A 23,845-nucleotide genomic window follows, 5' to 3' on the forward strand; every position below is an offset into this window, starting at 1 on the left:
ATGTCCTCTGCTTCTTAAGCCTCCGGGCTTCATTCAGACAGTATCTGCTGTCATGAATACATCTCGTGTTAGCGCTCAGACCTTAGACTAGATCCCAGGTGTTGAAACCAAGGACTTCACACCTAGACTAGGAGATTATTTATATTGTGATTGATATTCTGTGTTTGACTCTGGCTATACTCTGACTCTGCTCTAAGATTATCGATTCTGTACCTCTGCCTATCTGCCTACGTTGCTAAACCTCTGCCCGATTACCGACTACTCTTCTGCCTTACGATTCTGCTCTGATACTGTCCTCTCTGTTGCCAACCCCTGCCTGTCTGACCTTTCTAATCACCAGTGGGCCCACGCCACTGGTGAGGTGTTAGCTTCTCCAGCTCCTCTGGTGAAGTGATTTGCTAGTGACCAATTGCTCTTAGGCTGCAGTACAGTCTGAATCGCCTGTCCATCAGGGGATCAATAGTTGCAGTACTGCCTGTACCTCCTGCTCCTCAGGCTGCAGTACCGTCTCAATCACCTGTCCCTCAGGCGATCACTCGGCTGCAGTACTGTCTGAATCACTCGCGCCTCGGGAGATTCTCACTCTTCAGTTTCAGTATCTCCAGCTTGCTGGGCTTTGTACTTCATTATACGGTCAGTGTGCCGATAGTACCTCACCAGCCCCTCTGATGAGGTCTCGCTATACTATTATCCGCCCCTTCTTAACCCGGACACGACCAAACTGCTCATCCATGCCCTCATAATCTCCCGCCTTGATTACTGCAACTCCCTCCTTTCTGGCCTCCCCCTGAAACGCACTGCCCCTCTTCAATCAGTGATGAACGCGGCTGCAAGACTCATCCATTCTTCGCACCGCTCTGCATCCACATCTCCCCTTTGTGTATCCCTGCACTGGCTCCCTATTCGTTTCAAGATAAGTTTCAAGATTCTATGCCTGGCGTATAAATCTGTGCACAAAACCTCCCCTACCTACATCTCGGAGTTTGTTCACAAGTATACACCAGGTCGCCCCCTCTGTTCCTCCAACGACCTTCGCCTCACCACCCCACGCATTTCACACTCCCATGCCCGCCTGCAGGATTTCTCAAGAGCTGCCCCCACCCTCTGGAATGCCCTTCCACCACCCATCAGACTTGCTCCCTCTTTCAACACATTCAAGCAAGCCCTCAAAACCCACCTCTTTATGATGGCCTACCCACCTCCCACACAGCAACTCTCTAAGGAATATTTAACAGACCCCCCCCCCCCCCCCCCCCCTAGTGTTTCCACTGCTCCCTTTAGATTGTAAGCCTCTGGCAGGGTCCTCCACTCCCTAGTGTAATCTACAGGATCATGTGCTCCTGTCCTATGACAGCCTGTACTTGTATTACTGGGCCTACCTAACCAGCCCATATTGCATGATCATGTATTTTGTACAATTTGTATGTATAACGTTGTTCTATGTGTATAACCCTATGTATGTCATCCTTGTATCATTGTATATATTTATTGTCCAGCGCTGCGTAATATGTTGGCGCTTTATAAATACAATAAATAATAATATTATTAAAGTCACTGTACTCTATTACACGGTCAGTGTACTGATAGTACCTCACCAGCACCTCTGGTGAGGTCTCGTCAAACTAATAAGTTACGGTTGCACCAAGCACTACATACTCAGCTCCTTGTGCTGCTATACTGGTATTATTGGTGATTCTGCAGATCACCAAATAATCAGACATCTGAGTTGCGACACCCAACCATTACAATATGCACATTGTTAGGGGATACAGTGATAGTTAATGGCATTTAGTGATGTCTGCCAGTAGTAAAGATGATTACATGTAGGCTGATTGTGGCTCAAACAATATGAACAAATTACATTGTGAATATCAATCATTACTTGATCTCTCTTCTATTTTTTTAACTTCTCACTTTGCAATGTATTCATGTATTTTCCCTCCTTTTTCCTAAAGTTCTTCAAGTCAAAAGCTTGAGTGTTAAAGTGTACCAGAGCTCATGCAAATAGAAAATTTTCTATACATACCTGGGGCTTCCTCCAGCCTCGTACGCTCCGATCACTCCCACGCCGCTTTCCTCAGTCTTCTGCAGCGCTGCTACCGGGTCTCCGCACTCAGTCAGTGGGAGCCAGTCTGACGCAAGAGAAGTGTGCCCTCTACGCATCTCTCCAACAGCTGCTGGAGAGAAACGCAGAGAGTGCACTTCTCCTGAGTAGACAGGAGCTGACTGACGGAAGTGCGGGACCCGGTACCGGAGCCGCAGAAGACTGAGGACAGCGGTGTGGGAGTGATTTTCTAGGGCCGTGCGACCCGTGCGGCAGCCCTGGGCGCTGAAATGGAGGGGGGAGTCAGCCACGGGGAGGGCAGCCCGACCTCTCCCTCCCTTCCTCTCCGCGGGCTGCCCTCCATGCTCCCCCTGCAAGTCTGACTGCAGAGTGAGCGCAGGGAAGCGCTGTGTACAGAGGGCAACTGACCTGCCTGCGGTCCAATCGCTGCTGGTCTCCTCCTCTGCCTAACCGCTGATACACACACTGCTTCCTGTTTAGCCGGAAGCAGCATGTGTAACAGTATCTAGACAGAGGAGGTGACCAGCGGCGAGTGAGCGGCGATTGGAACGCAGGCAGGCGAGTTTCCCTCTGTACACAGCGCTTCCCTGCGCTCACTCTGCAGTCAGACTTGGAGGGGGGAGCATTGAGGGCAAACAGCGGAGAGGTCGGGCTGCCCTCCCCGTGGCCGACTCCCACCTCCATTATGGGGCGGGTACCTAACTATGCTTGGGAGCAGCTACCTATCTAACCTATACTGGGGGCACCTACCTACCTAATCTAACCACACTGGGGGGCACCTACCTACCTAATCTAACCTATACTGGGGGGAACCTACCTAATCTAACCTATACTGGGGGGCAGCTACCTATCTAACCTATACTGGGGCAATTTTTACACCCTCGCCCTGGGTGCATTTTGGCCTAGAAACTGCCCTGGACCCATCTAACACAATACTTTGAAAGCTAAATATTCATGTTGTAATGAAGACCATCAAACACTGCATTTAAAGCAATTACATTTAAAGCAGTACTCCAGTCAAAAATTAATGTTAGCTCAAAGTGACAATGAAAACTGAATCATTAGCAGGTTAATTTCTAGAATTTGAAAAGCAAACATTTGGTAGTGTTACACACACACACACACACACACACACACACACACACACACACACACACACACACACACACACACACACACACACACACACCTTTATATTGTGTGAAGGTCTGAGGTACTAATTAGACATACATGCATAACAGAGGTAGTATATAAAAATGTGATAATACTGGTAACCTACACAGTTTACAAGAAAGCCCTTTAGTGGTTACTGTCTAGAAAGATGGGGAGGAGATTAGAAGTTTAACGGTCTATAAAATGTACATCAGGTAGCTGGGATTTTCTCTCTCAGATACTGAAGGTTGCAGAGCTTGGTCAGTGCATATAAAAAAAATAAATAAAAAAAATTAAAAAATTTTTTTTTTTTAGGTTAGAGTATTTTCCTCTCCATAACAGGTGAGTTGAAAGAATGCACTTGAACATTTAAAAAAGTGTTACAGAATGACATGTGGGCCAAGGAAAGGTTGTGGGCAGGGTCGGACTGGGACACTGGGGGTCTACCTAAGAAATTTCAACCTGGGGCCCACACATCCCATGATTGCAGTGAAAAAAGGGCGTGACCATGCATCGGAAGGTGGGCATGGTCATGATGTATTATGGACAGGGCCAAATGTACATGATCTTAGCACTGTTGTAATTCTGAGACACTGCTGCCCAGCAAAACTTTGCATAGAGTCCCCTCCAATGAAAAGTAATGTCCTACTTTGCAGAGGTTGCAACCGCATCGGGGCCCTTGGGCCGAAGGGGCCTCCCTCAACTACAGTATTACCTCTCTATTGGTCCTGTGCTCATAATAATCATTTCTATAGATACTTTGAACAGTGGTAATCATTAACAAGCTATTTCCCATCCCTTTCTTGCACCTCTGACACTGTAGTTGCCATTGGCAGGTTTTGGTGCGCCGTATCAATCGTTATGTATAGAGTGCTTGGGGGACCCCATTGTAAAATTTGCATAGAGGCCTACAGCTCCTTAGCTACGCCACTGCTCTCAGCATGAGGGATTACAGCACTGAAGAGAATTTTTGTGCTGCAGGCAGCAATTGGAGCTACAGTGGTGTGAAAAACTATTTGCCCCCTTCCTGATTTCTTATTCTTTTGCATGTTTGTCACACTTAAATGTTTCTGCTAATCAAAAACCGTTAACTATTAGTCAAAGATAACATAATTGAACACAAAATGCAGTTTTAAATAAGGGTTTTTATTATTTAGTGAGCAAAAAAAACCTCAAAACCTACATGGCCCTGTGTGAAAAAGAAATTGCCCCCTGAACCTAATAACTGGTTGGGCCACCCTTAGCAGCAATAACTGCAATCAAGCAATTGTGATAACTTGCAACAAGTCTTTTACAGCGCTCTGGAGGAATTTTGGCCCACTTATCTTTGCAGAATTGTTGTAATTCAGCTTTGAGGGTTTTCTAGCACGAACCGCCTTTTTAAGGTCATGCCACAACATCACAATAGGATTCAGGTCAGGACTTTGACTAAGCCGCTCCAAAGTCTTCATTTTATTTTCCTTCAGCCATTCAGAGGTGGATTTACTGGTGTGTTTTGGTTCAGTGTCCTGCTGCAGCACCCAAGATCGCTATACCTTGAGTTGACGAACAGATGGCCGGACAGTTTCCTTCAGGATTTTTTGGTAGACAGCAGAATTCATGGTTCCATCTATCACAGCAAGCCTTCCAGGTCCTGAAGCAGCAAAACAACCCCAGACCATCACACTACCACCACCATATTTTACTGTTGGTATGATCTTTTGCTGAAATGCTGTGTTACTTCTACGCCAGATGCAACGGGACACGCACCTTCCAAAAAGTTCAACTTTTGTCTCGTCGGTCCACAAGGTATTTTCCCAAAAGTCTTGGCAATCATTGAGATGTTTTTTTTTAGCAAAATTGAGACGAGCCTTAATGTTCTTTTTGCTTAAAAGTGGTTTGCGCCTTGGATATCTGCCATGCAGACAGTTTTTGCCCAGTCTCTTTCTTATGGTGGATTCGTGAACACTGACCTTAATTGAGGCAAGTGAGGCCTGCAGTTCTTTAGATGATGTCCTGGGGTCTTTTGTGGCCTCTCGGATGAGTTTTCTCTGCGCTCTTGGGGTAATTTTGGTCGGCCGGCCACTCCTGGGAAGGTTCATCACTGTTCCATGTTTTTGCCATTTGTGGATAATGGCTCTCACTGTGGTTCGCTGGAGTCCCAAAGCTTTAAAAATGACTTTATAACCTTTACCAGACTGATAGATCTCAATTACTTTTGTTCTCATTTGTTCCTGAATTTCTTTGGATCTTGGCATGATGTCTAGCTTTTGAGGTGCTTTGGTCTACTTCTCTGTGTCAGATAGCTCCTATTTAAGTGATTTCTTGATTGAAACAGGTGTGGCAGTAATCAGGCCTAGGGGTGACTACAGAAATTGAACTCAGGTGTGATAAACCACAGTTAAGTTATTTTTTAACAAGGGGGGGGCAATCACTTTTTCACACAGGGCCATGTAGATTGAGTTTTTTTTCCTCACTAAATAATAAAAACCATCATTTAAAACTGCATTTTGTGTTCAATTATGTTATCTTTGACTAATAGTTAACATTTTTTGATGAGCAGAAACATTTAAGTGTGACAAACATGCAAAAGAATAAGAAATCAGGAAGGGGGCAAATAGTTTTTAACACCACTGTATGTCAGACAAGGAGGGGGGCCCACCAGAGACCTGGAGGCGGGGCCCACCGAGGGAAAAAAAAAAAAAAAAAAAAAAAAAAAAACTGTACTACTGTGGCCCAGTCCGACCCTGGTTGTGGGCAAAGGTTGCAGTTGTATCTCGACATTTATAAGAAGATGTGTGGCAGGTTTTTAAAGGACAACTGACCTGAGAGGGATATGGAGGCTACCATATTTACAGTGGCTTGCAAAAGTATTCGGCCCCCTTGAAGTTTTCCACATTTTGTCACATTACTGCCACAAACATGAATCAATTTTATTGGAATTCCACGTGAAAGACCACTACAAAGTGGTGTACACGTGAGAAGTGGAACAAAATCATACAGGATTTCAAACATTTTTTAGAAATAAATAACTGCAAAGTGGGGTGTGCGTAATTATTCAGCCCCCCGAGTCAATACTTTGTAGAACCACCTTTTGCTGCAATTACAGCTGCCAGTTTTTTAGGGTCTCTACCAGCTTTGCACATCTAGAGACTGAAATCCTTGCCCATTCTTATTTGAAAAACAGCTCCAGCTCAGTCAGATTAGATGGATAGAATTTGTGAACAGCAGTTTTCAGATCTTGCCACAGATTTTTGATTGGATTTAGATCTGGACTTTGACTGGGCCAGTCTAACACATGGATATGTTTTGTTTTAAACCATTCCATTGTTGCCCTGGCTTTATGTTTAGGGTCGTTGTCCTGCTGGAAGGTAAACCTCCGCCCCAGTCTCAAGTCTTTTGCAGACTCCAAGAGGTTTTCTTCCAAGATTGCCCTGTATTTGGCTCCATCCATCTTCCAATCAACTCTGACCAGCTTCCCTGTCCCTGCTGAAGAGAAGCATGATACTGCCACCACCATATTTGACAGAGGGGATGGTGTGTTCAGAGTGATGTGCAGTGTTAGTTTTCCGCCATAGATAGCGTTTTGCATTTTGGCCAAAAAGTTCAGTTTTGGTCTCATCTGACCAAAGCACCTTCTTCCACATGTTTGCTGTGTCCCCCACATGGCTTGTGGCAAACTGCAAACAGGACTTCCTATGCTTTTTTTGTTAACAATGGCTTTCTTCTTGCCACTCTTCCATAAAGGCCAATTTTGTGCAGTGCACAACTAATAGTTATCCTATGGACAGATTCCCCCATCTGAGCGGTAGATCTCCGCAGTTCGTCCAGAGTCACCATGGGCCTCTTGACTGCATTTCTGATCAGCGCTCTCCTTGTTCGGCCTGTGAGTTTAGGTGGATGGCCTTGTCTTGGTAGGTTTACAGTTGTGCCATACTCCTTCCATTTCTGAATGATCGTTTGAACAGTGCTCCGTGGGATGTTCAAGGCTTTGGAAATCTTTTTGTAGCCTAAGCCTGCTTTACATTTCTAAATAACTCAATAACTTTAACCCTGGCCTGTCTGGTGTGTTCTTTGGACTTCATGGTGTTGTTGCTCCCAATATTCTCTTAGACAACCTCTGAGGCCGTCACAGAGCAGCTGTATTTGTACTGACACTAGATTACACACAGGTGCACTCTATTTAGTCATTAGCACTCATCAGGCAATGTCTATGGGCAAATGATTGCACTCAGACCAAAGGGGGCTGAATAATTACGCAAAACCCATTTTGCAGTTATGGATTTGTAAAAAATGTTTGGAATCATGTATGATTTTCATTCCACTTCTCACGTGTACACCACTTTGTAATGGTCTTTCATGTGGAATTCCAATAAAATTGATTCAGGTTTGTGGCAGTAATGTGACAAAATGTGGAAAACTTCAAGGGGGCCGAATACTTTTGCAAGCCACTGTATTTCCTTTCAAACAATGCCAGTTGCCTTGCCGGTCATTACACCTGAAGTGGTGTCTGAATCACACATCTGAAACAAGCATGCAGCTAATCCAGTCAGACTTCAGAGCACCTGATCTGCATGCTTGTTGAGGGGCTATGACAAAGTATTAAAGGCAGAGAATCAACAGGCAATGTGGTTTGTTTTAAAGCAAACAAATATGGCAGCCTCTATATCTCTCTCAGGTCTGTTGACCTTTAAGATAAAAATAACAGGAAGTGGAAAAGATGAAGTATACATTCAAACTGGTTATCAAATAATAGCCCAAGGAGTGTGCTTGAGGAGCAGAGGTCACTGGGATTCTTAGAATAAAGGACTTGTGAGGGTATAATTAGTAATCTGAAAAAGAAGAATTCAATTATTCAGTAAATTAGAAACAGAGGACTGCTGCACATCACTGTGCTATGTATTCTGCTCCCAATCATAGCAGATACTGGTAGTAGCAATCGCCAGATGGAGGTTTTGTAATGATTGCATTTGTCCTTTCTTGAGCTTCGTAAAAACACACTATGTACATGCTGCATGTCCACTCACGTGTTTCAGTCTAATAACTGATGAGTGCCTTCAATGTAAGAAAACATGTATCTAAAAGGGCAGCAAGTGATCAGATATACTCCGTGTGCTCATACTACACGCTATTGCCCATGTCAGAGCTGTATCAATGGTCCACATTAGCTGCATTCTCTGCTGTAGAGCAGACTGCGATTATCCTGGGAGCTGCGGATTTTTCATGGATATGGGGTTTCTGTCAGTCATTCAGTACAAAAGGTGATAATTGACATTGTGATTGGATAGGAAGTGTGAGCCTGTGTGGACAAGGGAGACCCAAGATCTTTCCACTGCACTTTTAAGGGGATATGTGGGACTGCACGGATGCATGGTAATGTTTTTACCTATGTTAGAGTGTTTATTGAGAAAAAGATTGCTGGAGGAAAAGCATTCTACACCTTAAATTATGATTGGCCAATCGCTGATCAGTTTTACCACATCCATGTAGTATCAGAGCATACCTACACAATCTGCTCATAGTATTAAAATCTGTTGACCCTCACACTGCAAGTGTAATTTAAAACTACTTCCTGCACAATGAACATTCTATAAATATCCTGTTTGCGCACCTTTAGTACAAATAGGTGCATTTCTAAAAATCCAACTATTCCGCTAAAGTGCATGTTCCCCATGCATGCTCGTTTACACCCTTCAGCCCAAGGCATAAAATGGGAAGAGTCATAATGGAACATATTGCTAAACATATAATGAAACTATTAGTGGCAGTCAGTCTGCTCGGAGACACCCCCCCCCATAATGGGGAAGGCGCGAGTATTCCTGCATACCTCCTCTTTTGCAATAGTCATATTATCAGACACATCTCCAAACACTGTGGGCTGTATAAAGTATCCACGGTCAGATGCAGGGTTTCCTCCACACAATAACTTGGCGCCTTCTTGTTTTCCAGATTTGATGTAGCCCAAAATCTTGTTATATTGCTCCTCATCTACCTGGAAGTAAAAAAAAAAAAATTCAGTGTAAAGCAGTAGAGAAGTTGTACACATGGACATTCAGTCCAAACCCTTCTGTGCTATAACTGTTGCATGCATGCCCACAGCAACTAAGATGACATGCGTTTTTTCAGTGGAATATGGTAGTGTGTGGCCAGTGGGTGGAGCACCCGTCTCACTCGGGCTCCCGAAGACTTTCAAAGCCTCCTGCGGTGGCAGAGAGCAGTATTTAACTAATCGGCCGGATACTGCTACTGGAGAGGACATCTTTGGAAAGAGGGGACCCTCTCCTTAAGTATCTTTTTTTTCGGTTCACATTAGCGTTAACACTGAACTAGCTTAAAACAAGAAAAAAAAAAAAGGCAAGAAGTGAGGTCACGAGACATTGTAAAGATGGAAACCAGCAGAAATATTTTTTTTCATACAGTTTCTCTTAAACCTAATAGTGAACACAAAAACATGATAGGCAAGATAAATAATTTCTTACCAACATTGTTTATTTAAAATTGTGTTCAGTTAAGTAGGAGTTCCATCCCACTTTAAAGGGAACCTTAATAGACCTGTAAAAAACAAGTTTACCTGGGGCTTCTACCAGCCCCCTGCAGCTGCCCTGTGTCGTCACTCAACAATCCTCCAGTCCCCCGCAGTGCCCTTTTTTCACTTAGATGCATGGCCCCAGTCCGCACCTTCTGATCGTGCTCCCATGTATGGGCGCGCTCTGTGCAGTAGAGGGAAATCTTTACTGCATATGCGCAGAACGCTGCCGTAGACAGGAGCATGATCAAGGACATGCACAGTTAGGGCCCTGCATGCGCAGTGGTCGTTGACTCGCTGAGTTACCCGCCCATCTTTCCGGCGGGTAACTGAAGGGCTGCAGGGGACTAGGGTATCCCTCAGTGACAGCAAGGGCACAGGGCGGCTGCAGAGGGCTGGTTGAAGCCCCAGCTAAGTTGAACTTGTTTTTTGTTTTACATGTCAATTAAAAGGATTACTCTAATCATTCTCAGAAGGGAAGACACACTGTCCGTCTTTAACCAATTCCTTTGCATAGAACACCACCACAAGCTCCTTCCTACCACAGTATTTGCATTTGCAAAAGAGAAGATGGTCTCTTGTGGGTCACACCATTTGCCTTCTTACCTGGGGTCCTTGCTCAGTCTTAAAATCAAATGGGTTTCCAACAATCCTGTTCTTGGCCCGGTGAACACTTCTTTCCACAAACTCCTTGTAAATATCCTCCTGAACGTAGGTGCGCGATCCTGCACAGCAGCACTGTCCTTGATTGAAAAATAGAGCAAAATGGGCCTGCTCCACCGCATAGTCCACTGCACACAAAACATGGACGAAAAGAAAGTGTAAAAAACAACCAGCTTCTACAATTTCACTTTACACACAAACTTCAGAGACTAACTGGTTTTCATACACAGATGTGTGTGGACTGAACCAAACTAGACCAAGGGGATTCTGCAGCACTGAGGTCACCCCTGCAGCACTGAGGTCACCCCTACAGCACTGAGGTCACCCCTACAGCACTGAGGTCACCCCTACAGCACTGAGGTCACCCCTACAGCACTGAGGTCACTCCTACAGCACTGAGGTCACTCCTACAGCACTGAGGTCACTCCTACAGCACTGAGGTCACTCCTACAGCACTGAGGTCACTCCTACAGCACTGAGGTCACTCCTACACAGACCTTCTGGGAGCTCTGTTGAGGTCATGTAGTGGCTAACTTTGGCCACAGAAGGTTGTGTGTATATCTTTTATATCATGTATTTTCTACTTCTTATAAGCAATTGGTTAATGAATTGAGAAAGTAGCACAGGGAAATTATCTACACACACGCACAAAATGTAGTTGTAAAATAAGGTAAAAGTGCAGAATCCCACGTTGCAACAAACTACTTACAGTCAGCATCTGAAAATATGATGTTTGGGCTCTTCCCACCAAGCTCCAGGGTGACTTTCTTCAAGTTACTCTTGCCAGCTGCTTGCTGTATCAGACGGCCCACCTGAAGCAGAGGACTGCATCAGTGTGCATATAGCGGAGGTAAGATATATGGAGACAAATGGAGGCTGCCATATGTATTGCCTATTAAAACTATACCAGTTGCCTGGGTGTCCTGCTTATCTCTTTGGCTACAGTAGAGTCTAAACCATATGGCTGAAGCAAGCATGTGGCTAATCTGGTCAGCTTTCAGTCACCTGATCTGCATGCTTGTTCATGCTTGTTCAAGTGAAGGTGGAGTAGTGCCCAGTCCTGGCGGTCCTTAAAAGTAGATCTGAAGAAGAAAATTAGCTAATGCCTGGTACACGATGAGATTTTCTGATTTCCGATTGACTTTCCATTCACTTCTATGGAAAATCGATCGGAAATCAGATCGAACCTGTTGGGGAGAAAAAAAAAATTTGATCTGACAGTAAATCTGTCACAAAAATTGCATTGTGTGTACCTAGCATTAGACAATGTTTTATTATCCGTACTACACATAATTAATAGACCTTTAGTAGCAAAGAAGAGTCTCATTTTTAAGCGGCAGCCGGGGAGGGGAACCACCTTACTAGCATACACTGGCTGGGGCAACTATACTACCTTCACTGGGGGCAACTATAAGTAATTATACCTAGAAGAGACTGCTCGGGCAGGAGGATATTGGTCATTAGAGGCGGCTTTAAATATACCACTGCCCAAAAATTAAAACCGTCGAACCAAGGTTATAAATGTATTTTTCAGTCCTACTGTCCCCTCAGTTAACTGATCTCTTCTAATTCTGCAATCCTTTACAGTATGTCTATCAAAACCGTATAACGAAGTTTCGGGGAATACTGTGACAACTTCCATGTAACAGCAATGTAGGGTTTAATTGCGTTTTATGGTTTAGCATTGCCTGGTGTGAGAGGATGCAAAAAAACCCTCCAATTTTCATTCTAGCTCATGGTTTGCCATTTCTTTTACGAGTGTCTGCACTTGACATTGCTCGCTTTTACCTGGCTTTTGAAGATAACAGATGTGTATCAAATTGCCTATGCCCTTATTGCATCTCCAGCAAGTATCTGAAAGCGCTTTAAAAGACTTGTACAGAATCACTGGTGTGCTTTACCATATGGAGATTATAGTTAGTCCCGAGTTGTGGCAATCACAGTGCTTTTATGAGCCAAGATGGAAAGGTTGATCCATTCATCACCTGTGAAAGGCTTTGAAAGATATTGCTCCCATTTATGTGTAAATGCTTCCCATCAGTTCCTGTCCACACAAGTGACAGAAGCAACAAATAAAAGCTTTCCTCTATCACAGATTCCAAAAGAGCTGTGGAGTCGGTACAAAAGTCTTCCGACTGACCCCTCAGTTTATGAAACCACCAACTCAGACTCCAGGTACCCAAAAGTTCTGACTCCTTAGTGTAATTTTTACAAAAGCTATGGATTTGGTTCAAAAATTATCTGACTCAGACTCCAGGTACCCAAAATTTCTCTGACTCCACAGCCCTGAATTCCAAGGTTATTGACAGAAGGAAACGGAAAAACCCACCACAGTTTTGGAGTTGGATTTAAACCTTTCTGAATGATGGACTACCTCATACTTTTGCAGAAAGCACAGAGCACAGGAAATTGCAGATGGCTAAAAAATCCAGTAAAGGGATTTGAAATAATTGGATTGTAATTACTAGTCTGACTCAAATTAGTTCTTCTTATCTAAAAATAATCAGTCTTAATTAGGCTAAATCCGGATGATCCCATTTAACATAATCAGAGGTGCCACTAAACCATCACAGCCCATCCAGCTGCACATGAGCCCAGATGGGAGGGTCAAACTGAACACTTTCAATAAAGTTAATGTGTTGATATCCTGCATGCTGACCAAAGTTTCCAGATTTCCTTTATTTGGTAACGATCTGGCGAGGACAGTTTCATTAGTTTCTTGGCAGCTTTGCTATGGCAGGTCATAAGTCAGTTTGTCCAAAATGAGCATGAGAAGGGACACCATTTATTCTCTAGGTCAGGGGTAGGGAACCTATGGCTCAGGAGCCAGATGTGGCTCTTTTGATGGCTGCATCTGGTCCACAGACAAATAAGTAGGAGGTTGAGTCACTATGCTACACTGCTCAAGCAGCGCAGCTTAGTGTTGCAGCGCAAGTAATATTTTCGAAGTAGACATGCTACTGCTGTAGCATAAACCACTACTTACTCGTGCTCCCCCCAAAACGAATGGCTACACCAATTGTCCCACTCTGGATCCTGTCAGGTCCAGTGACTTTGTAGGAAGAGATACCCGCACTTTGATTGGCCCAATAGGCCGCTTGTCACTTAACAGGCAGCCTATTGGGCAAAGTGTGGTGATACTTGTCCTACAAAGTGAATAAACCCCCAAGTCAGCTAGCTAATTGTACAAGCTGTTAGTCTGTATTTCTCCTGTCTGACTCTCGGGCAAATTGCGGATGTTGCTGAAACCCAAGAGAAGCTGACACTTCCGCTGCCCGGTGGATCAACTGTATACACATCACCATGGCAACAGGGACGCGAACGCTCTGCTGCGCATGCACACTGAGCCAGTTTGAAACATACTGTATGGCTCTCACAGAATTACATTTTAAAATACATGGAGTTTATAGCTCTCAGCCAAAAAGGTTCCCGATCCCGACTCTAGGTGTTCTCCATATTTCAGAATCGCTACACAGAAGATAGATTATTGTTCTTACCTCTGTAGAGCCAGTGAAAGCTACTTTATCTACATCCATATGAGAAGAGAGGGCAGCTCCTGCTGTGGGACCCATTCCTGTAATGATGTTTACAACCCCTGGTGGGAATCCAGCCTTAAGGGGAGAAAAAAAATAAAATAAAAAAAACACATTCTAAGCAAAGTGGCCACTACAACACCCAGGCCCATATGCAATTCACTTTTTCACCAGAGTTTTCTCCTAGAAGATAATTTTTCATCTTTGTTTAAAGTAGGTTTTCAGCACTCAGCAATTTAAAAAAGTATTAAAAAGTTGGTAAAAAGTACCATCAAAATTATAAAGGCATTTTGACAAGTTGTGAAAATATCACCTAGGAGAAAAAACTTGAGAAAGAGTAATGGCCCATACTCACGGGCAACTTTTTTGTCCTGTTGCCAGCACACGTGAGCGTGTGGGCGACAGCTCCTCGCCAGGTCCCTCCGCGTACACACGCGGAAAAGGGACCAGCGGCGCGACGGAAGCTGTCGCCGACGTTCCTCCTCCCCCCGCCGGAAGCTCCATATTCCTCAATGGAGGTTGCTAGTCCGCGTACTCACGCGGGCTAGCGACAGTTGCGGCGGAATTGCGGCGGCAACTGTCGCCAGGCGATTGAGCAGTTCAATTGCCTGGTGACATAAGCGACGAGCGACAGTTCGTGGTGCGCTCCCGTGCAACGGCGCATACTCACGGGCGACCTGTCACCGCAACACGCGCGCCGCGGCGACATTTGTAGCCTGTGAGTATGGGCCATTAATTGCATATGGCCCCTGGAGTCTCTACAAAACTCAGACACCGAGCCACAAACAAATTAAAAACATTGGTGATATTTTAGCAATGTGATGAAGTCCCATTACTTAACTGCCCCCCCCCCCAGGTAATGTTGTGGCTGGGGCATTAATGCAGAGAAAGGGCAAGACTCTTCCTGCCTCCAGCTCATACGATACAGAGAAATGTACCTATGCCTGATAATGTGACCATGTACTGTAAAACCAAACAGTAGTTTAGGTTTATTTAATAAAATAATTGTGGCCAAAAAAAAAAAAAAAAAAAAAAAAAAAAAAAAAAACACACACACACCACATCAGTTATCAGTTTTGTAGAAATATTTGATCAGACATGGCAGAAAAGGTTTAAAATTAACGGAAATGGCAACAATGGCAAGTAAAGACCCTCATCCTAGATTTGGAAAATGTCAATGGGTGGTGTTCGGCCCAGAAAGAAGCTTCTCTTGAGTAATATACACCCCAGAACTGGTGGCTAAGCATATAGAATCATAGCATAAAAAAGGTACTTTGCGACAATATAAAAAGGTGCTTTACCTTGGCAATATTGATCATTTGGTTCTTTTCAGTAGCCTAAAATGTTCAATGTCTAATGGCCCAAAGATCAGCAAGTATAACTACCATGTGGGTGGGTTAACACAATAACCAAGGTTACGATCGGAAATGTTAGGGTGTACCTCTCTGACCAGGCTGGCCACATGCAAAGCAGTGAGGGGAGTCTGCTCAGCAACCTTCATGACGATGACGTTTCCGGTAGCTAAAGCAGGACCAAACTTCCATGCCAGCATCAACAATGGGAAGTTCCACTGTAATAAGCAAGAAGACGTTATGTTACTGTCTGCAAGGTAGGGGGTCATCACTTACTGGCAAAATACTAGCCAAAATATTTAGTCAATGATGTAACATGTCTCAGCAGGTTTGAAATTTACACAAGTTTATGAAACTAGCTTCTCAGTAGACAGCAATTTATCTAGTTTTACATAAGTATGAAGCATAATCTGCCAGAGCAGCAATTTTGTATGATCTATATGACTCATTGAAGAGAACCGAAGTTGGGGACTAGTACTGAAGATGCCAGAAAGCCTCAAGCTAAAGATAAGTGTTCTATAGTAAGTGCCCCTCCCTCTACAACTCCAGTGCTGAAATACTCTGCTCTACACAAATACTTGGTGGAGATGTCTCTGGTACTCTACAGCCAGAGACACCTTTTTGGCACCTTACAAATATTTGGCATTAATTGTAGGGGTGTGCTTGCAGCACATTACATGGGTTCTCTTAAAACAGGGGTGGGCAAACCACAGCCTGCGGGACAGAATCCCATTTGGGCTCACAAACCGACCTGCCGCTTCATTGCCATTCCTCGTCCCATCCTTGCTCCCTGCTCCTCTTGGTGCACCTGGTCCAACTGCACATATCATGTGTAAATATATAATCCCACTCATGATCACGCAGAGGTAGGGAGGGTTGGCAGACTTGTGTACATAAATGTACAGTTGCAGGCTTATCAGTGCAGCCACGCATAGGCATTGCAGCTCATTACTGCTTCAGCCCTTTTCACTAATAAGATCCCTGTGATGGTGAAGGTATACTGAAGCAATGTTGTGCAGCAATGTTGTGCGGCTGTGTTTGAAATGCACACCAGCAAACAGCAGATTGGAAGGCTGGAGGAATGTGCCCTGCAAGTGCAGCTTTCATATGCTTTGGGCAGTGCATAAACATTTATTCCCCTTCCTTATCTGTGTGAGATAAGGAGAGTCAGGGTTGCTGTACCAACAGTCATTTTGTCAAAACAAAAAAAAGTGTATACTTAGCTGGAATGTTGGGCATCTCACTGAGTTTACTGATAAGCAAAGTATAGTGCGAGATTCTTTCCATGACCTTGCTGTGTGTAGACTGCACACTGAGGCTTCTTGACAGGACATTCCTAGTGCATACAGCAGGGGTTCTGCCTATTTTAGCAAAGTGCCAGCTTGTGAGGCTGGCAGCCTAATTTCAGTGTGCAGAATATGCTGTATTGTAGTAAGAATATGTTCAATAGTAAGTCTCTCTTTCTCTGCTCACTCTGTCCAATCTCTCTCACCCTTCCTGCCCTGTGGCAGGGGAATGGAGGATCGGTCCAGGACAGCATGGGCACAGGACTAGTGCGCTGGTGCAGTAGAGATTCTCGTACTGCGCAGGACACTCCTGGCTACAGGAACGCGCACGAGGATACGCATGGCCAAGGCATAGTGGACGTCAACTTAGAAGTCGACTTCCACTGCGTGAAGAAAAGGGAGCTGCGGCGGGGGAATGGAGGATCGGTGCAGGAAGGTATGGGCACAGGTCGGCTGCAGGGAGCTGGCAGAAGCCCCAGGTAAGTGAAACTTATGTTTTGTTAGGGGATTTCAGTTCAGTTTTAAGTTATGAAAAATCTGAATTACACACAGCTACTTGGAACACAGCCCTGTCATACAATTGAGAATGTTCTGTATACAGGCGATATGGTTATAACCTACCGGAATGATTTGTGCACAGACACCAACAGGCTCATGTCTGGTGTAGGTGAAATAGTCTCCATCAATGGGGATGACTTTTCCATGCCATTTATCAGCCCAACCAGCATAGTATCTGAAGTGGACAAGAATAAATTACTTCAAAAAAAGGGGAAAAGTGGAAAGTTACCTAAGAACCAAAAGTATAAGGTGCTAGATGTTGGGCAATTTGCCATGTCACTAGTGATGTTAGGTTATCATATCCACTACAGTATCAGTTACACCACTACTCAGGTAAGCAGCAGTTACACCACTATTCAGGTAAGTTTTTTTTTTGTTTTTTTTTTTTTAAATGTTATCCTTAAAGAAAACCTGAACTGAAAATGAAGTCAAAATAGCCATGTCTTAAAAACTTGGCCTTTTTATTGAAGCAACCCTTTAAGGCTGCTTTCACAGTGGGACGTTACAGGCGCACGTTAGAGCAGCCTGTAACGCAGCCCAACTCACAGTAATGAAAGACTCCTATTAGACCTACCGGTAATGGAGTTTCTGATTGTCATCCGGGACAACCTGAGATCCGGTCCCGCCCCGGATATGTGGAAACACAATTAACCAAGAAGATTAAAAGCCCCCGCCCTCCCTTACTCCTCAGTGCGTCTGAAAGTAAACAAGCCTAGAAACACCAAGATGAAGAGAGGAATCTCCCCGTGACTAATAAAAACCCTCCAGTGACCTGCATATTATAAGATAGGTGCACAACAGGCGAAGGGAAAGGGTTATAGGCGTTGTCCCGGATGACAATCAGAAACTCCATTACCGGTAGGTCTAATAGGAGTCTTTCTCTAATTATCATCCGGGACAACCTGAGAGATAGTCAGTCAAGAAGTCTTTTGAAAAAAAAAAGACTCACCTAGGGAGGGACCACCGCCTGAAGCACCTTTCTGCCAAATGACTGATCCTGCTGCGATAATACATCCACTCTGTAGTGTTTAATAAAAGTAGATGCGCTTGACCACGTTGCCGCTTGACATATTTGCTGAACGGTGGCTCCTGCTCTTTCTGCCCAGGAAGTTGATAAGGAACGGGTAGAATGAGCCTTGATGTTAGATGGTACTGTACAGTTACTTCCCTCATAAGCTGTCGCTATGGTCAATTTAATCCATCTAGCAATAGTATGTCTGGAAGCTTGCTGCCCCCTATTCTTTCCCGCAAACAATACTAACAGATTATTTGACTTTCTAAATTCTCTTGTTCTAGTGAGATAGACTAATATAACTCTTCTGACGTCTAGACAGTGAAAAAAACTTTCTTCCCTTGGTCCCGAAGGATTAGAACAAAAGGAAGGTAGGACAATCTCCTGCGATCTGTGAAAGGTAGAGGCTACCTTTGGCAGATAAGTAGTATCCAATCTAAGCCTTACGCTATCCGGACAAATTATTAAAAACGGGTCTTTGATAGATAAGGCTTGTAAATCGCTTAAACGTCTAGCCGACGTTATGGCGATCAGAAATGCTAATTTGTACGTTAAAAATTTTATATCAATATCCTCAATTGGTTCGAAAGGAGCTTTTATTAGGCCGTTGAGTACTAATGATAAATCCCATTGGGGAAAAATCTTCTGTGGAACTGGTGAAGATCTCTGTAGGGCTTTGAAGAAATTCTTTACTAATTCTTCCTGTGCCAGGTGTCTATCTAGAAGAATAGATAAGGCTGAACACTGAACCTTGAGGGTACTAGGTGCTAATTTCATATCGAATCCATCCTGGAGAAACTCCAGGACAGAACTAGTCAAAGTCTGACTTTTTGAACGTGATTCACACCAAGCTGTATATACCTTCCAAACCTTACGGTATATCTTCTGAGTTACCGGCTTTCTACATTTCATAATAGTCTCAATAACCTTTTCAGAAAGTCCCTTGTTTCTCATTATCACCCTCTCAGGATCCAGGCTGCCAGATTGAATAATTGTGGACTGGGATGAATTAGTGGGCCCTGAATCAGGAGGTCCGGGCGAACCGGTAAAGGAAAAGGCGGTTGTGTCGACAATTTTAGTAGAGTTGCATACCAAGGCCTCTTCGGCCATTGGGGTGCTATCAAAATTAACTTGACTTTTTCCCTTTGAAGTTTTACCAACACTTGCGGAAGAAGTACTATTGGAGGGAATGCGTAACATAGGTTGAATTCCCAAGGAAGACTTAGCGCGTCCAACCCCAGCGACTTCTGGCATTTGTGGAGAGAATAAAAAAGCTTCACTTTTACATTCCGCGGGGATGCAAAAAGATCCACCTCTGGCACTCCAAACCTCTGAGTTACCATTCGGAAGACCTCCGAATGAAGCTCCCATTCCGAATGGTTCATTTCCTGCCGGCTCAAAAAATCCGCCTCTATGTTGAGGGCGCCTTTTATGTGAACTGCAGATAAAGATAGAACTCGAGGTTCTATCCATTCTAGGATTTCCGCACACAGGGACATCAGATCTCTTGATCTCGTGCCCCCCTGTTTCGATAGATACGCCACCGTCGTGATGTTGGAGAATATTAAGACATGATTGCCCTCTATCAGAGACTGAAAAGATAGTAGGGCCTCTTGAACTGCCATCAGTTCTATGAAGTTGGACGACTTCTTTCTTATTGAGGGTGACCAATTTCCCTGGGCATGATTGCCCAACGCTGTTGCCCCCCAACCCCAGGAACTTGCGTCTGTAAAAATCTTTATCGGATTGTCCTGCCTCCAGAATTTCCCTTTGTCCAGGTTCTGTGCCTCCATCCACCAGGATAGACTGTATTTTACTGTCTCTGGAATAGGGATTAGCAGGTCTAGGGAATCCCTGGATTTGTCCCAATTTGCCAATAGCAGCATCTGCAGCTCCCTGCTGTGTGACTGAGCCCAAGTGACTGCTGGAATGGATGTTGAAAACAGGCCTAAAATTCGCATGATCAATCGGAGAGAGGACCTCTCCTGACCAACCATACTCTCTATTTCCGACTGGATTTTTACAATCTTCTCTGGTGGTAGCAAAATCTTTTTTACCACTGAATTTATCTTGTAACCCAAAAATATGATCTCCTGCACTGGCGAGAGGGCTGACTTCTCGTAATTTATAATCCATCCGACTTGAGAAAGGATTTTGATTACAATGTCTCTGTGGGTTATGAGGAGACCTTCTGATTCTTCGACTACTAGAAGATCGTCCAAGTATGGAACAATCGAGATACCCTGAATTCTTAAGCTTTTCATCACTTCTGCCAGGACCTTCGTGAATATGCGGGGTGCTGTCGCAATTCCGAAGGGCATTGCCTGAAACTGAAAGTGACGAATCTGAGATCCTGTCTTTATTGCAAATCTCAAATATTTTTGATGGGCGGAAAAAATAGGGATGTGCAGATACGCGTCTCGAAGATCTATTAACGCAAAGAACTCTTTGCCCTTCAAAAGAGCTTTCACCGAATAAATAAATACTCTCCATTCTGAATCTTTTGTATATCAAGAACGGGTTGAGAGATTTTAGGTTCAGAATAAACCGGAACTCTCCGTTGGCTTTCTTTACTAAAAAAACATGAGAATAGTACCCCCGGAATACCTCTTCCTGGGGTACCGGAACAATCACTCTCTTTTCGATTAATTTTTGAATCTCCAATTCGAGACCCCGGGCTTTTTCCGGATCTCTTGGAGTCGGGTTTACAAATTTCCTTTGAGGGGGGAGACTGGAAAATTGAAGTCGGTAACCCTGTTTTATAATCTGCAACACAAACAGATCGGGATTTAATTTCTCCCACTCTGACCGAAAATAAATCAATCTTCCCCCCACCGGCAGACTGTCATTTATTTGGTTTGGGGGGGGTTCAGTCCTGCCAAGAGCGAAACCCCCTCTCCCCCTTCCTTTCGGAAAGGACCACTTCCTCTGCACATTCCGATTTTCTCCCTGGGATGAGACTTGCTTTCGAGACACAAACGGTTTCTTCCCTTTAATCACCTTTTTGCATGAGAATTGTTTCCCTTTTTCCGCCGAGCGGGATAAAACATCATCCAAGCCCGGCCCAAAAAGCAAATTACCTTCAAAGGGGATAGAACATAGTCTATTCTTAGAAGTTTGATCCCCCTCCCAGGTCTTTAGCCACACGGCCCGCCTTGTCGAATTCACAAGAGCGGTAGTACGGGCCGACACTCTGATAAGTTCTGTGACTGCATCCGCTAAAAAGGCCACTGCCCTAAGAACCACAGGTAGGGATGTCGCATAGTCTTTTAAAGGAACACCTCTAGAAATCTGATCAATCAAATTGTCCATCCAGATTCTCAGATTTCTAGAGATACATGTTGCCGAAATACCTGGAATGAACCCAAAGGCTGCTGACTCCCAGGCTTTCTTTAGCAGGGAATCTACTTTTTTATCCATCACATCTTTGAGAACCCCAGTGTCCTCAAAAGACAGGTCAGAATCTTTTGAATACTTTGAAAGGGAAGCATCAAGTTTTGGGCATTTAGTCAATTTTTCAATCTCCGCCTGAGCAAAGGGATACTTTCTTTTGGCCGATTTGGGAATAAATAGGGGCCTCTCAGGATTTTGCCACTGGGAAGAAATGATCTCTTGCAAGGTTTTGTGAATGGGAAAAACTCTACCCATGGATTGCCCCAGTCCTGAATAAACCTGGTCCTGAGGGGTAATATCTGGGATAGGTTCTTTAATCTGTTCTGTAGTATAAACCGCTTTTAACCTCCCTAGCGGTATGGACAGAAATGTCCGTTCAAAAAAACATGCTGTGAACAGTATAAACATGCATACACATCAATACTCTCCTGCACTGTATACTAGACCCTTGCTTGACACATTTTGGCAAGTTACAGGGAAAAAAAAGTTTTAAAAATACATTTTATCACTGTTTGCACAGAAATCCTGGGGAAATTGAACGCTGGGAAGGTTAATAACTCAGAAGACTCTTCAGGAGAAAATAAAAATCTAGGGGTTTTAACAATCTATTCCCTATCTGAATTTTCAGATAAGGGCTGATAGTCCTCCTGAGATCTAGTCTCAGAAAGTGCCCCCTCTTCCTCCTCCTGATCTCCCTCTTCCTCGGCTGCAAGTGCATCCGCAGAAATGGAGGAATGAGAAAACCCTCTGGTAGAAGGTCCCGGCAGGGATTCAGCAGGAGGAGGTGCTACAAAGGATTCTTTAAATTTATCCAGTGTCTCTTGCATGTTCTTATTAACAGAATCCATAACTTCTTTTAAAATATTCCAAGTCTGAGAAGCTACAATGGATTCTGTACAATTTTGACATATTTCTAGGGGCCTCTAAAGATATCTTAGCATTACATAGGCCACATCTCTTATATTAAGGTGGAGCATTTTTTGACTCAGTTCTTGCCTGTAAAACACAAGAGATGACAAGATACTAAGACACCATCAAAAGGAAAAAATGGTAGAAAAAGACACCTTCCAACTGGAGGACTCACCTCTCCTGATGGTTGCCCCTGCGAAGTGGCTTTGGAAGCGGGGTTTGGGACCTCCGTGTCACGCTGCTGCCGAGATTGTTCCCCCTTCTGCGGCTGAGACATGCTCTCTGATCGACTGTCTCACCGTTAATGCCACTGCTGCCTGCAGGTATCTGCAACGGAGACGCCAGGAGCACGCCAGTTTTCACTTCCTGGCTCTCCGTTCCACCCCTTCCGCGGCCGCGTGACGTCAGTACGCCTACGCCTTCCGCGTCCAACGTCACAGGGAACCGCCTCGAGACGCGGGTGCGCCTTGCAGAGCCGACGTCCAGATGGAAGGGGAGCAGTGTGACGGCCATAACCAGGCCTTCGACACTGTTCCCCACAAAAGTCTGTTGCAAAAGTTGAGGATGCAAGGACTGGGGAAGAGTCTGTTCATGGATAGGGAACTGGCTAATGGACAGAAAACAAAGAGTTGTGGTCAATGGATCGTACTCCAAATGGGAGACTGTTAGCAGTGGGGTCCCACAGGGGTCTGTTCTGGGTCCAGTGCTCTTCAATTTATTTATTAATGACCTAGTTAGTAGATGCAGTAGTGAGCAATGTTGCTATTTTTGCAGATGATACAAAATTGTGCAGAATCATCAACTCTCAGGAAGATAGTGTCATATTGCAACAGGATCTGGATAGGATGGCTATATGGGCACATACATGGCAGATGAAATTCAATGTTGACAAATGTAAGGTCATGCATTTTGGACGTACTAATGGTCTAGCACCATACAAAATAAATGGGATACAGTTGGGGACATCAAACTTGGAGAAGGACTTAGGAGTACTCATTGACAACAAGTTAAATAATCGTACTCAATGCCAAGCAGCTGCAGCTAAAGCTAACAAAATTTTGGGATGCATTAAAAGGGAAATAAAAACTCGAGATGCTAGCATAATATGGCCCCTGTTTAACTCTCTAGTAAGGCCACATCTGGAATATGGAATTCAGTTCTGGGCACCACATTACAAAAAAGATATTGCAGTTTTAGAGCAGGTGCAGAGACGAGCAACAAAATTGATGCGTGGGATGGAAGGTCTCACTTATCGAGAAAGGTTAGATAAACTGGGTTTATTTAGTCTAGAGAAAAGACGCCTTAGAGGGGATCTAATTAACATGTATAAATACATCAGAGGGCAATATAATACCTTGGCGGATGAGCTTTTTGTCCCTAGGCCTTCTCAAAGGACTAGAGGACATGATCTGCGCAT

The 23,845-nt window shown here is 44.3% G+C and overlaps 1 protein-coding gene and 1 long non-coding RNA gene across 4 annotated transcripts in view; one reads left to right on the forward strand and one right to left on the reverse strand.

Moving 5' to 3' along the window:
- LOC137524970 (uncharacterized) overlaps nt 1-23,845 on the forward strand; it is a 362,158-nt gene that overhangs the window by 207,153 nt on the left and 131,160 nt on the right. The window lies entirely within an intron of this gene.
- The window catches only part of ALDH2 (aldehyde dehydrogenase 2 family member), an 87,712-nt gene that overhangs the window by 6,486 nt on the left and 57,381 nt on the right, over nt 1-23,845 (reverse strand). The window contains exons 5-10 of the mRNA XM_068245544.1: nt 17,178-17,289; nt 15,360-15,488; nt 13,883-13,996; nt 11,095-11,197; nt 10,329-10,513; nt 9,024-9,188 (exon numbers count right to left, since the gene is read on the reverse strand). Of these exons, the coding sequence (XP_068101645.1) occupies nt 9,024-9,188; nt 10,329-10,513; nt 11,095-11,197; nt 13,883-13,996; nt 15,360-15,488; nt 17,178-17,289 (808 nt within the window). The remainder of the gene's footprint in view (nt 1-9,023; nt 9,189-10,328; nt 10,514-11,094; nt 11,198-13,882; nt 13,997-15,359; nt 15,489-17,177; nt 17,290-23,845) is intronic.

The sequence above is a fragment of the Hyperolius riggenbachi genome, chromosome 1 (assembly GCF_040937935.1).
Source record: "Hyperolius riggenbachi isolate aHypRig1 chromosome 1, aHypRig1.pri, whole genome shotgun sequence".
NCBI lineage: Eukaryota > Metazoa > Chordata > Amphibia > Anura > Hyperoliidae > Hyperolius > Hyperolius riggenbachi.